Below are 13332 nucleotides of genomic sequence, written 5' to 3'. Positions count from 1 at the left end.
AAATTGAATGGAAACAGACAGAAATTTTGAATAAAAATTAACCCAGCTTCTCCCAAAAACCAGAAGTACCAGTAGAACTGAAGAATAGTCTGGCCCTTTTAAGTATGTATATGACACAATTGAATGTGTAAGAAATCCACATAAATAATAAGTGATATGGGCATGTACAGAAATTTACTCTATAAGTACCTCCCCTAAATTTACCAATTCCTCATGCACTGATCTTGGGTCTTGGCTTTGAAATCAGACACTGAAAATAGCCTCCGCCTTCACCGATACCTGTGGAATTGATTACAGCATCTTTACATCATGGATACCCAACAGGCTTTATGGTATGAAACCAGAAATATGGGCCTTAGATGGATTTCAAAACAAACTATGGTTTTATATATTTTTTAGTATGTCTTCATATTTCTTTAGACCTCATGTTTCTGAGTGACTCAGTTTTAGTAAATGAAATACTGTCTTAAGCCTTGAAAATGCAAACTCTCCTACTTAGTAGTTACAATAAAGATGATTCTAAACAAGTAAGGGACAAGGGGGCTGTTAACACAGACTAAATTTTGAGCAGAAAGCCATGTAGAAGAAAATAGAAGGCTGAAAAATATTCACAAGAATAGAAACCTACTTCCTTTTCTAAATGTATAGTCTCATACTTGTAACCATTCTATTCTGCATTGGTAACAGTCAATAATTTTTTCAAGGTTGCCTGTAAGATGCCTACTCTTTGAAAAATGTAGACTTCTATAGCCTAATGTCTTCTCTTGTGAAATGTAATTATTAAGACCAAAGAGGATTAATTGGCTGGCATGGGTAACAGTACTCTAATTGATATATTTAGTTACTAAAGATAGATAAACTCTGCCTGCATTCTTTTGCTTAGAAAAAGAACTTCAAATTTTATCTCATGTCATTTCTCCCATTAGCCAAGGAAAGGTAAAAATTAATGACTCTGATAGATTTGTCCTAAAACTATGCATATGAATTTCCTTTTGACAATGGGCTAATTGTCCTCTGATGACAAAAGAAAGGTTTGATGAAATTAAGGACACTCATTATGGAATATCTCACCAAAAATGTAAGAGTAAATATCTCTAAAAAAGGAATGGAGTAGAATCCTGGGAATCCTTGTTATCCTATGAGTTTCTGCCAGAGGACCCTAGGAATCAGCTCGTTCTGGTAGAGATATAAATATTAAGGAGTGGGGTCAACAAAGTGGGTGATAGCGAAGGGTAATAACAACAATAATTTCAGTACATAACCACAGGAATGGCCATCCTTTCACAGGGTTTGAGAGGGTACAAGCCCCCAGGATGTTTGCCATTACAGCCAACATTTCTCTATTGACCCAACTGGATCAAGGCCAAAAACAGACCTAATTCTTGCTCATTTGCATAGTAAATGAATCATCTGGCAATAGAATAAAACTGACATAATAACCAAAGCTACAGAGCATTGCTTGGGGGCTTTGTCCTAGAACATTCACCTCAAAAACTACCAAGAAACATTTTTTTAAGGACAAGCAAACCAGCTTAACTTCTATAAAACTGGCAAAATTATTACAAATTAATCAAGATACACTCTCATTTCTTTTTCACATAGCAAACCAAGATAAGCAAGCCAGTGTTGGTATGGCAACTCCGAGGTGTGGAAGTTTTGACATTTTTATCTGGTTATTTTGCTATTCTCAACATACGGCTCTGTTTCATGGCCTAAGATGTCTGCTCAGCTGCCACAATCACATCCTCATTCCAACTAAAAGGAAGAAATAGGGAGAGAAACTACTCCTCTTAAAAGCACGGAATGCCAGTGGTGTACATCAGTTCTGCTAACATATAACTGACCAATATTACATTCATGATCACATCTAGCAGCAAGGGAAGCTGAGAACTGTATCCTTGTGGTTGGCCATGGTTGGCCATGTGTCCTGCTATAAGTTCTATTAAGTTAGAAGGAAAAAATTAATATGGGAGGAGGGGCAATTGACAGTCTTTGCATTGGTGATTGTAGTTTGTCATAGACTGATACACTACCACAAATTGCCACTAATTAAGTACCGACTGGTAATTACCCAGATCATCATTGATGCTGTAAGACACTAACTCTTAATGGTCTCCTTTTTCCAAGGCAAATGCCAGGCCATGGAAGAAAGACTCATATTTCATTAGCCAGTCATGTTTTTGTGACCTTGACAATATAAGCTTTATGTGAGGATGAAGGGGGTATTGGACAATATTTGGGATATGTTGTGCCTTCTTCCATGGCTAATGAAAAGTTTAGTGCTATGGTGAATGTGTTAAGGGTGCAGCATTCCAATAACCATTAGAATGGAATCGAGAAAAATGCCAAATCTAAAGAGTTTATGAAAAACAGTCAGAGGGATAATTGTAGGAAAACATGTTTTCTGGGATGCTGGAAGACTAAAGATTGAATAACAATTATAGGATACTAGGATGTCTCTACTTTCCCCCCTCGATTAAGCTGTGAATAACTGATACTGAGTTGAATTTAGAGATAAGAAAAAAAACGACATATGAAAACATATCCTGAAGTGAAAGCATAAAGAGCTTTTAAGCTCTTCATGATCAGTGCATACACTGGACGTAAACATTGCGCAGAGTCTCACATTCACTTGATGCATGCATGATCTCCATGCCCCAAACACTGAGTATCCTTCCTCTTCCACATTTTGAGCAGCCAAGGGCCTAGAAGTATGGATGACTTACCACCTATAGGGTGAATCTTGACCAAGGAAATTGCTACACAGGAAGGAGCAGAGGAGATGAATACTCCCCCTCAATCCTCCATCCTGTGGTCTATTGTGAAATGTGGTTTCTCCTTGAAATCTGCCGTGATAATTCCCATATGTCAAGTATGGACATTGCTCTGCTGTATCTCTTTGTGGCAAGTTGTGATTTAGTGATCAGCGTGGTAATACATCAAGATTTCCTGCCTCATTTTTCTTTTCTTTTTTCTTTCACCTTCACTGCATTGACCTTGTGTATTCCAAATAAAGTAATAGAATCTCAATCCTCTTCTCACATTTTATCTTCTAGTGACTTGGGCCAAAACAATGTAGTAAGTTCAAGCACAAGAGGACTGGTTTCTAAGACCTTGCGAGACCCTACATACTTTATACAAATAATCTCATTAGTAGCTGTGATCTCTCGTTTGGGATAATACATCCTAAAAGAAGCTATGCTGCAAAACATTGAATGTGTTCATGATCTTTGGGACCATCCAGCTTTTAAGTTACCATATTTTTGGCTAACTCATTTATGGCCAACCCAATTGCTACAAGTATAGATGCCTCAGCTTAACAGGTCTAATTAACAGGTCTAAATTAACAGGTCTAATTATAAGCTCTTAACCATTAGAATGTCACTTAAATCCTTATAATAATTTAGATAAATGAAAAACAAATACTATAGATCAAATAAACAAAAGACCAGAATATAAATATGAGTCTAGAAAATTTTCTTCTTGTTGCTGAGCACACATTTAGAACTCACACTATATTATATAAATATATATTATAAATGTATACATATATATTTTTAAAATATTTAGATATGTATTTATAAAGCCCATTTTACTAAGTGTAAGTATCAAAAACATTCATAAAACAGAAAAATTTCAAACTTATTAACATTTCAGGAAACTTTGAAGACTACAGCCTCCCAGCCATAAAAAACACAAGCAGCTTCTGTGAGAAAAATGTAAAATAATCTAATAGTTTGACTAAATCTTCCTAATGTAAAATTTATATTCCCTTTAATTTTTTCCAATCAGCTAAAATAAATGTGTATAGTTGATGTAAGTCTTCAAATCTTTTAGTCTTTTCTATCTCTGAGATGAAGTAGAAAAAGCAAAACAGACTATATACAATAAAATAATCTTAGTTATAAAAAAACAGTGACAAAATAGTATGACCTAAACCAGTAGTTCATTGCAAGATTGTGTGATTCTCTCTTTAACCCAGAAATGCGTGGACTTCGGTTACCTCACTTGAAGGGTTTACATGGAGGCTTACATGTGTCTCTAACAGATTGCACACTGAGCCTGCAAAAAACTCATGTTTCTAAGGAAGAATAAATGGACCAAATGCAGTAGAAAGCCCGTGACAATTCATGCAACACCTAAGGATAGAAACAAAGATGTTACTTCCTGCAAGATAGGTCTCTGCTTCATCTCAAACAGCTGATGCCAGGAACAGAATCTGGTTTCTCTTAGTACAAGGGACCATGGAGACAAGATCAAGTAAGTTTTCCAAGTGATTGTACAGTAAGAAAAAGGCAGGATTTTCAAGGTGTGGAAAACTTATCAGGGACTCCCTTCACATTGACTAAATATCCAAGGTAGGAACTAACCCCAATCACTTCTCCTCAATCCCAGGAAGCTGTAGATAAGGCTGCCTTCTTGCTCACCAGAGAGGAAAACAGAAAGTGAAAAAAATGTGTTTGTGTGTGTGGGGGTGTGCTGGGGGCGCTTATGCACGCATCTGAGAGGATCAGTCTCAATACAGATTTACACCCCAGGCAAACTCTAGATAGTTCACCAAGAACATTCAGGAAGTGGAGTTAATTTCATTTGTCTTAAATTAGTAGCATCTACAGGGGCCTGGCAGAGAAGCAAAAGCAAAGATTCTCTGGAGAATAGCACAAACACCTTTTTTCCCCAAGAACAAGTGGGAAATGATAAGATATGACATAAGTGAGAAAAACAAAACTTACAAACTTACCAAGACTTCAATCATTGGAATAATCAGACATAAATTATAAAATCATCATACTTATTCCACAACATGCTTAAAAGTATCTGCAGGCAACCAGGAACTAGAAGCCTACATAGAAGATTTGAAGAAAAATAAATGAAGTATTTGAAATGTAAGATATAATTTTTAAAACTCAACTTTGGTAACAAAAGATAAAATTAGTCATATGGAAAATGGATCACATCAGAATAAATTTTTTTGAAATACAGTAAAAAGACACAAAAGATGGAAAATGGAGATGAAAGAGTAAAAGATGTGTCATATATAATGAGATGGTCTAATATATATTTAATCAAGAGTTTCATAAAGAGAGAAAATGGGTTGTCAAGGTAATATCTAAAGGAACAATATCTGATAATTTTTCAGGAATTACAAAAGACACCAGTCACAAATTCAAAAGGTCCGAGAAATCCAAGCAGATAATTTTTTAATTACATTCTGACACATCATAGTAAAACTGTGGAAATGCAAGACAATAAATTCCTGAAAGCACCCAAAATTGGGGAAAACAGACTAATCTTAAAAAAACAGCATCAAAACTTCACCTAACTTCTTAACAGTAATAAGGGAAGCTGTGAGTGTAATAATATAATCAATGTGCTGAAGAAAAAAAAAGAATAAAAGTGATAACAGACCAAAGATAATTCCATATTCAGCTTTAATTATTTTTTAAGAATAAGAATAAAATAAAAATATATTCAGACTCACAAAAACAGATTTTTCTTAACAACAAAATGTCACTAAGGAAAAATTTTAAAGTTGTACATCTTTTAAAAACAAGATCTAAGAAGCAAGAAGGAATGAAAAGCAAAAGCAAATTAAATGTTATAGTAAATGAAACATAAAGGAACATTAACTACTTAAAATAGTCATGAAGTTTAGTTGGGTTTAAAAAAACACAAAAAATTGAAGTGCTGGTTAAGGTTGGAGAAAAATAATCATACTTAATTATGAAATGTTTAGAGTATTCCTTTAAAATCAAAATTGAAATAAGCATGTTTAGAATTAATAAGATGATTTAGTAATATTTCTGTACATAAAAGTCAATGTATAAAAATCAATTGTAGTTCTCTCTTCTGGAAACAGCTTGAAAAAATCTATTTAAAAAAAATATGCATAAAAATTATAATAGTATCAAAAATACCATATACATAGGAATAAATCTAACAAAAGATAAACGGTCCCCTCACCTAAAAAAAAAAAAAATTAAAATTTTATTGAGAAAATTTTACAAATAACTAAATAAATGGAGAGATATTCTTTGTTCATGGATTGAAATCCTTATGATAAAGATGCCCATTTTCCAATTTGATCTATAACTTTAGAAAAATCCAATAAACAATCCCAAAAAATTTTTTTGGAAAAAAAAATGACAAACTGATTCTAAAAATAATATGTAGTTTATCATTGAAGAAGAACAAATTTGGAAAATCTATCATACTGACTATTAAATTATATTACTAAATGACAGTAATTAAGGCAGTATGGTATTAGTATAGAAGGAGACAAACAGACCAGAAAACAGAATAGAGAGCCCAGAAACATACCCATTATATGCAGACATTTGATTTATGCAATAATTGTACTAGAGAAATAGTGGAGAAGGATGTCCTTTTTGATACATGGTGCTGATCAATTGGGTATGTATATAAAAAAAAATTCGACCTGTACTTAGCATCATTAACAAAAATCATTTCCATATGCATTATATGAAAGATAAAACAATAAGATTTTTTATAAAATATGTATAAGAATATCCGTATGTTCTTGTGGTGGAAATAGATTTTTTAAAATCAAAACACAAAATGACTAATCATAAAAAAATCAATAAGTTCTGTTCACTAAATGGTATATATCCTGTGATCCAACAATTTCATTCCTAGATATGTACCTTAGGAAATATCTGATAAAATTAGGAAAAGTGCTAGTATGCTTGTGTGAGAATGCGCATAGAAACAGTGTTTATAATAACCATAATCATAAACAAACAATTATTTGAAAGGCCAACAGTAGAACAATAAATGAATAACTTACAATATGTTAACGAAATAAACCAAGGGAATGAACAATCAGGAAAGAAAATTATATATGTACACTCAACATCTTGAATAAATCTTAAAAACATAATAACTATATTAATTTTCAAGACTTCTGTATGATGAAAACCACCACAAAAACAAAGTTAAAAGACAAGCCACAGACTGAAAGAATTCATAATCAATATTTAATAATATCAAATATCAATAAGAAAAAGACAACACAAAAGTAAACTGGTCAAACATGAACAGATAATTCATAGAATTCTAATGGCAAGACATTAAATATGCTCAGTCTCATCAGTTATCAGGGATTCAAATAATTAGTTATCAGGCAAGTACCACTTTTAACCTACTACAATGGCAAATATTAAGAAGTTTGACAATACCAGGTACTGGTAAAGATGGGGAGAGTGATACTTCCACATTCTAGAAAAGAAATTGTAAATTGACTCAGATATTTTGGAAAGAAACACATCAAGTAAAATTTAAAAAGCCAGGAATAAAAAAGAAAAAATCCAAAAAAAAATCCATTCCAAAGAAAGACAGAGGTACATAAGGAGATATATGCAATGATCTTCACTTTAGCATTGACTTTATGAAAAAATTTGGAAAATAAAGTGAGTAAAGTAAAAAGGATTCATTATATTAGAAGACTAGTTAGCAGCTGCCAAAATGAATAAATAAAGAAAATACATAATTGGGGTCAAGATGGCGGTAAATGCTATGCTTACCTCTCACGACTACATCAAAATTAAAACTAAACTACAAAACAACCATCATTGAGAATCACCTGAAGTCTTGCTGAACTTAAGTCCTACAAATAAGGACATAGGGAAGAAGGCCCCTCGAGATTAGTACGAGGGGCAGAAACATGGAACGGGCTGATCCCACACTCACATGAGACCATTAAAAATCAGGAGGAATATCTCAACTGCAAAGGTTCCCCACTTTGCCAAATAGTGAGGGGTCCCAGTGCTTCACCAGGCCCCCCAGACCAGGATTCCAGTACCACGGAGAAAACTCCTCATAATTTCTGGCTGTGAAAACAAGCAAAGATTGTGCCTGACTGTGACAGAGGATGGCTGCACTTTGAGGCGCTCCTCTTGGAGGGCACACGCATGGACTTAGTCACAGATAGAATCACTGGCTCTGAGCTCCAGCACTGAGGCAGTGGCTCAGGGGGTAAAGTGGAGATATTCGGTGAGGAACTGGGATGTCTGACTGCAGAGTGAGGGCTAGAGGGCCAGCTTTCTCCCAGTGGATGAGCTGGCGGAAGTCATTGATTTTTTGTTGAGCCCTCCCGCTTCCCAGCATGCATATGCAGCTGCCAATCTGAGTCTCCATCAAGCTGGCTAATGCCCTTCATTTACCCAGCCCTGGTGATTTTGAGATCCCCACCTTGCCCAACTTTAGGGCACAAGCAAGCTGCTTCCAGTGGCTTTTTCTTATAAACCGCCTGCCTTGCTTCATACTGCAGACTTTCCTAGGGTCTCTCAAGGTTCACAAAACCCAAACAAGAACCATCTGGTTTCAGCATGTTCCATACCGCTGGCTGAGCAGCCCTAAGCTCAGCACTACAGGCAGCTGGCCTTGGTTCGCTGATTAGCCTCTCAAGATACCTCCAAGCACAGAACACCTGGTGGGCATCTAAGCATTACTTTGTAGTTCACGCCAGGAGGCCCCAGGCAGGGCATAGGCTGTGGCTGAAATTGGCCTGCAGTAGGTCCCCTCGAAGGTGGCCCAGGGGCTGGCATGCCCAGTGGCCAACTTTAAAACCGAGCTGAAGCAACACCTGGCCACCTCCAAGGACAGCACACCCAAATGTCACACTGGGCCTTCCAAGAGCCCCACTAAAGGGAATCCTGCTCCACAAGGTCAGCCCCTGCACAACAGCTCCTTCACTGTATTCACAGCTAGTCCTCACAACCAATGAACCCAAGTGTCAATTCCTCCCACTGACTTGCAAATAGCAACCAAGATTCAACTATAACAGGAAAACCACATAACACACGCAAAGGACACACCTGGAGCCCCTGGCTCTAATGACAAGGAAGACTGCACCACTGGGCTTCGCAGGACACCTACTACCTAAGGTCACTTTACTGAGACCGGGAGACATAGCAGCCCTATCTAATATATAGAAACAAAGACAGGGAGGCTGCCAAAATAGGGAGACAAAGAAACAATTCCCAAATAATAGAACAGAACAAAGCTCCAGAAAAACAACTAAACAAAATGGAGACATGCAATCTACCAGGTGCACAGTTCAAAACACTGGTTATAAGGATGCTCAACGATCTCAGGGAGAACTTCAACCAAGAGAGAGGAAACATAAAAATGGAAATAAGAAATATAAAAATAACTGGTCAGAAATAAATATAATAGAAACAAAGAATACATTAAAGGGAATCAACAGATTACATGAAGCAGAGGATCAAATCAGTGATTTAGAAGATAAAGTATCAGAAAACACCCAAATAGAACAGCAAAAAGAAAAAAAAAATCCAAAAAAATGAGGACAGTTGCAGGGACCTCTGGGACAATATCAAGCATACCAACATTAACATCATAGGCGTACCAGAAGGAGACGAGAGAGAGCAAGGAATTGAAAACCAATTTAAAGAAATAATGATGGAAACTTTCCTTAACCTGGCAAAAGAAATGGAATATTCAAGCCCAAGAAGTGCAAAGTCCCAAACAAGATAAACCTTAAGAGACCCACACTGAGACAAATCATTAAATCGCCAAAAGTTAAAAACAAAGAAAGAATCTTAAAAACAACGAAAGAGTCTGATTTCTCAACAGAAACTTTGCAGGGACTTTTTTAAGACAGGAAGAAAAATGATTTAAAAAAATATGAATAATAAAATGGTGATAACTACATATCTATCAACAATTACTTTAAATGTAAACAGATTAAATGCTCCAATCAAAAGACATAGAGTGACTGAATGGATAAGAAAACAAGACATATGCATATGCTGCCTCCAAGTGACTCATTTCAGATCAAAAGACACACACAGACTGAAAGTAAAGGGATGGAAAAAGTTATTTCATTAAAATAGAAAATACAACAAAAAGCTGAAATAGCAATACTTATACCAGACAAAATAAACTTTAAAAGAAAGGCTATCATAACAGACAAGGAAGGATCCAGTAATCCCACTTCTGGGTATTTATCCGAAGAAACCCAAAACGCTACTTTGAGGGGATGTGTTCCTCCATACGTTTATTGCAGCATTAATTACAATAGCCAAGATATAAAGGCAATCTGGGTGTCCCTGAATGGATGAATGGATGAAGAGGTGGTACATTTATACAATGGAATATTGCTCAGCCATTAGAAAGAATGAAATCTTGCATCTGCGACAACATGGATGGACCTAGAGCGTATTGTGCTGAGTGTAGTGAGTCATATGATTTCACTCGTAAGTGGAATTTAAAGAACAAACAAATGAAACAGAAACAAATTCATAGATCCAGTGAACATTTTTATGGTTGCCAGATGGGAGGGGGATTGGAGGTGGGGGAAAAAGGAAAAGGGATCAAGAAGTACAAATTAGTTTTTACTTAGTAGTCATGGGGATGTAGGTATAGCACAAGGAATATAGTCAATAATATTGTAATGACTATGTATGGTGTCAGATGGGTACTAGATTTACTGGGATGATAGATGGGTGGGAGGTTGGGGCAGGGTGAAAAAGGTGAAAGGATTAAGAAGTACAAATTGGAAGTTACATAACAGTCAATGGGATGTAAAGCATAGGGAATATAATCAATAATATGATAATAACTATGCATAGTGCCAGGTGGGTACTCGACTAGCTAGGGGAATTACTTCTTAAATTATATAAATGTCTAACCACTATGCTGTATACCTGATGTAACATATAGCATGGGGAATACAGTCAATAATATTGTGATTGTATGGTACAGTGTAAAATGGTTGCTGGACTTACTATGGTGATGACTTCTTTAGGTATATAAATGTTGAATAACTAAGGTGTATACCTGAAACTAATATAATATTGTATGTTAGCTTTATTTTAATAAAAATCTTTAAAAAAAGAAAATACATAATTATCAATATGGATTGAATTAAAAACATAATATTGATTCTTTTAAAAAATCAAGTCACAGATAAATGTGTTATAATTTATCTGTGTATGTACTTTATGTAAAGATATAATTCCATTTAGATTCACATGGAAAATAAAATTTTATATTCATGTATGTTAAAGTAGAAAAATGAACTGAAATGATATATGCCACAATTATAGTTGGGAGGGTATGTGGTCACATAGCTTCAAGTTGATCTGTTGCTCTATTCTTTATTAAAGATTTGAGAAAAACATAAGATTATGTCAATATGTAAGTTTTATTATATATCCTATTATTCTCTTTATTTTTAAGTTCTTAAAAATTTCTTAAAATCACACATAATTTTTAAATTATCAACAAACTGATCTAATAACTTCATTTTAGAAACTTTACCCCAAGAAAATAATTTGAAGTGCAGAAAACCATTCTATTGTGGCTTAATTTGAAACAGCAGAGGACCTAGTAATAACTAAAATGCTTCACGATACCCTAGTTATTAAATGCTTTTGCTTATGCTTTTCATGGATTACTATGGCAACTTAAAAAACATACAATTACAGAAAAATTGGTTATTTTAAACAAACGTGTAAAATTCTAAATTTCAGAAATAAATGATTATAAATAATGAAGCCATTTATTTAAAAATTGTAAATTTTAGTATTTTATCCTCTTATATTTATTGCTCACAATTTTCTACACTTTCTAAATTCTCCAATGCTTATGGGTCCACTACTTTGATAATATGAAAAATTTTTAAACTTACTTTGATTTATCACTTCTTTTTTGCCTTAAATTTTGAAAATGAAGCCTCAAGATTTTTTCATAAGAGGAAGATATTGCTCCAGATGTATTAATCATAGGTGATTTCTTAATAGGCATATTGATAGATCACAAACCTAAAGAGACATATTAAATTTTATATTAGAATACAAATGTATTCACAATGCCAAATAATACATTTCACACAAATTCATTATTTATGGGGAAACAGGTGGCAAAAAGGAAAATCAGGCTTAAAAATGAAATTATATTAAGTATTTATTTATTTATTTATTTATTTATTTATTTATTTTAACAATAGTTTAATTTTCATATATAATTACCATTATTAAGGAAGTATTTAGATTTAAAGTTGTCAGACCTAGTCAGACCCAACTTTGAATCGAAAACCCATGTTCCTTCTATTATGTTACTACTATAAAATCATCCTTTCATAGAATATTTAGACTTTATTGTACTTTACCAGATTTATCAGCAAAACCATTGAAAGAACAGCATAGTAGTTAAAAGAATACAACCAGACTGTTTTAGTTAACTGTGCTGTGCCTCAGTTTCCTCTCCTGTACAAAGGGAATAGTACCTTCATAGAGTCCCTATAAGATATAAGTAGGTTAAGTTACGTAGATTACTTAGAATAAGATTACTTAGAATACAGCCTTATAGAAAGTTTTATAGAAGTGCTTATGACCATTATTAGATTACTATGCTTTCTGTTTTTTAAGGTTACTTATAAATTTCTTTTTATGTCTCCTGTCTTTTTGCCATTTAGATTATGCTTTCTCTGTTTGTCCTCACATCCAAATTTATTTTCTTTTTGAAGCATGTCTGAGCACATTTTATGAGTGTGTAAGACCAAATCTGGGGCACACTATTTGTGTTTAATGGAGTGTTAATATTTAAAGAGCAAAAGGAAGTACTAATGAAATGGGCACTTAGATTTTTATTGAATTAGTTTGTATTTCATTTTTAAGATAGCTAATTTTTAACACTGGTCACTATATCAGTCAAGGCTCTGGCAGGAAACAGATGACACACTCAAATAGGGTAACTGAATAAAGATGCGGGCAGAGTTATTTAAATTTTAAAGAAAGAAAAGAAAACCCAAAATGTCTCCATTCTCAGGGGCTGGCAGGAAGACAGTGGGAGGTGGGGTAAACCATTACCATTCTCATAACCAAGGGGAAGAGGGGCCCAGCTGCAGGAGAGTGGTGCTTAAGAAAAATCTTTGGCCTTTGGTCCAGAGATGCAACTAATCGGAGACTGCCTGCTAGGAGGGAGCCTGGAGAACAGAAACTGGATCTCGCTCTCCTCCCGCACTCCCCTCCAACCATCTGCCCGTGCTTCCCATTAGCTAAACCAAACTAGAAGCGGAAGGTGCAGGGCAGAGGGCAAGTGGACCTGGAGGAGTAACGGGGAAATATCCAGCACAAAATAGATTATAAACTCCAAACACCATTATCTATTGCTATTGGTTAGAGCAAGGTCTGCTTCTAATAACCTATATCCATTAGAATGTAAAGCAAACGTATTTTAAAGTCAGTAGCTACACTGAGCTATATACAGAAATGTTATTCAGAGTGGGCCTCACTTTAATATAAAATACAAGTTATTCCCAAACAGAATTAATATATTCAGGAG

At 34.7% G+C, this 13332-nt stretch overlaps 1 protein-coding gene across 1 annotated transcript in view; it reads right to left on the bottom strand.

Annotated features, from left to right (window-relative positions):
- The window catches only part of TMEM232 (transmembrane protein 232), a gene marked incomplete at its 5' end in the record, with an annotated part of 164313 nt that extends 152520 nt beyond the window's left edge, over window positions 1–11793 (bottom strand). Inside the window, one exon of the mRNA XM_081053836.1 lies at window positions 11678–11793. Coding sequence (XP_080909962.1) covers window positions 11678–11793 — 116 coding nt within the window. The remainder of the gene's footprint in view (window positions 1–11677) is intronic.
- Between the last annotated feature and the right edge of the window lie 1539 nt (window positions 11794–13332).

The sequence above is a fragment of the Rhinolophus hipposideros genome (genome assembly GCF_964194185.1).
Source record: "Rhinolophus hipposideros genome assembly, chromosome: 7".
NCBI classification, from domain to species: domain Eukaryota; kingdom Metazoa; phylum Chordata; class Mammalia; order Chiroptera; family Rhinolophidae; genus Rhinolophus; species Rhinolophus hipposideros.
Note: the sequence above shows the minus strand (reverse complement) of the source record. Positions and strands in the feature narration are given on the sequence as shown.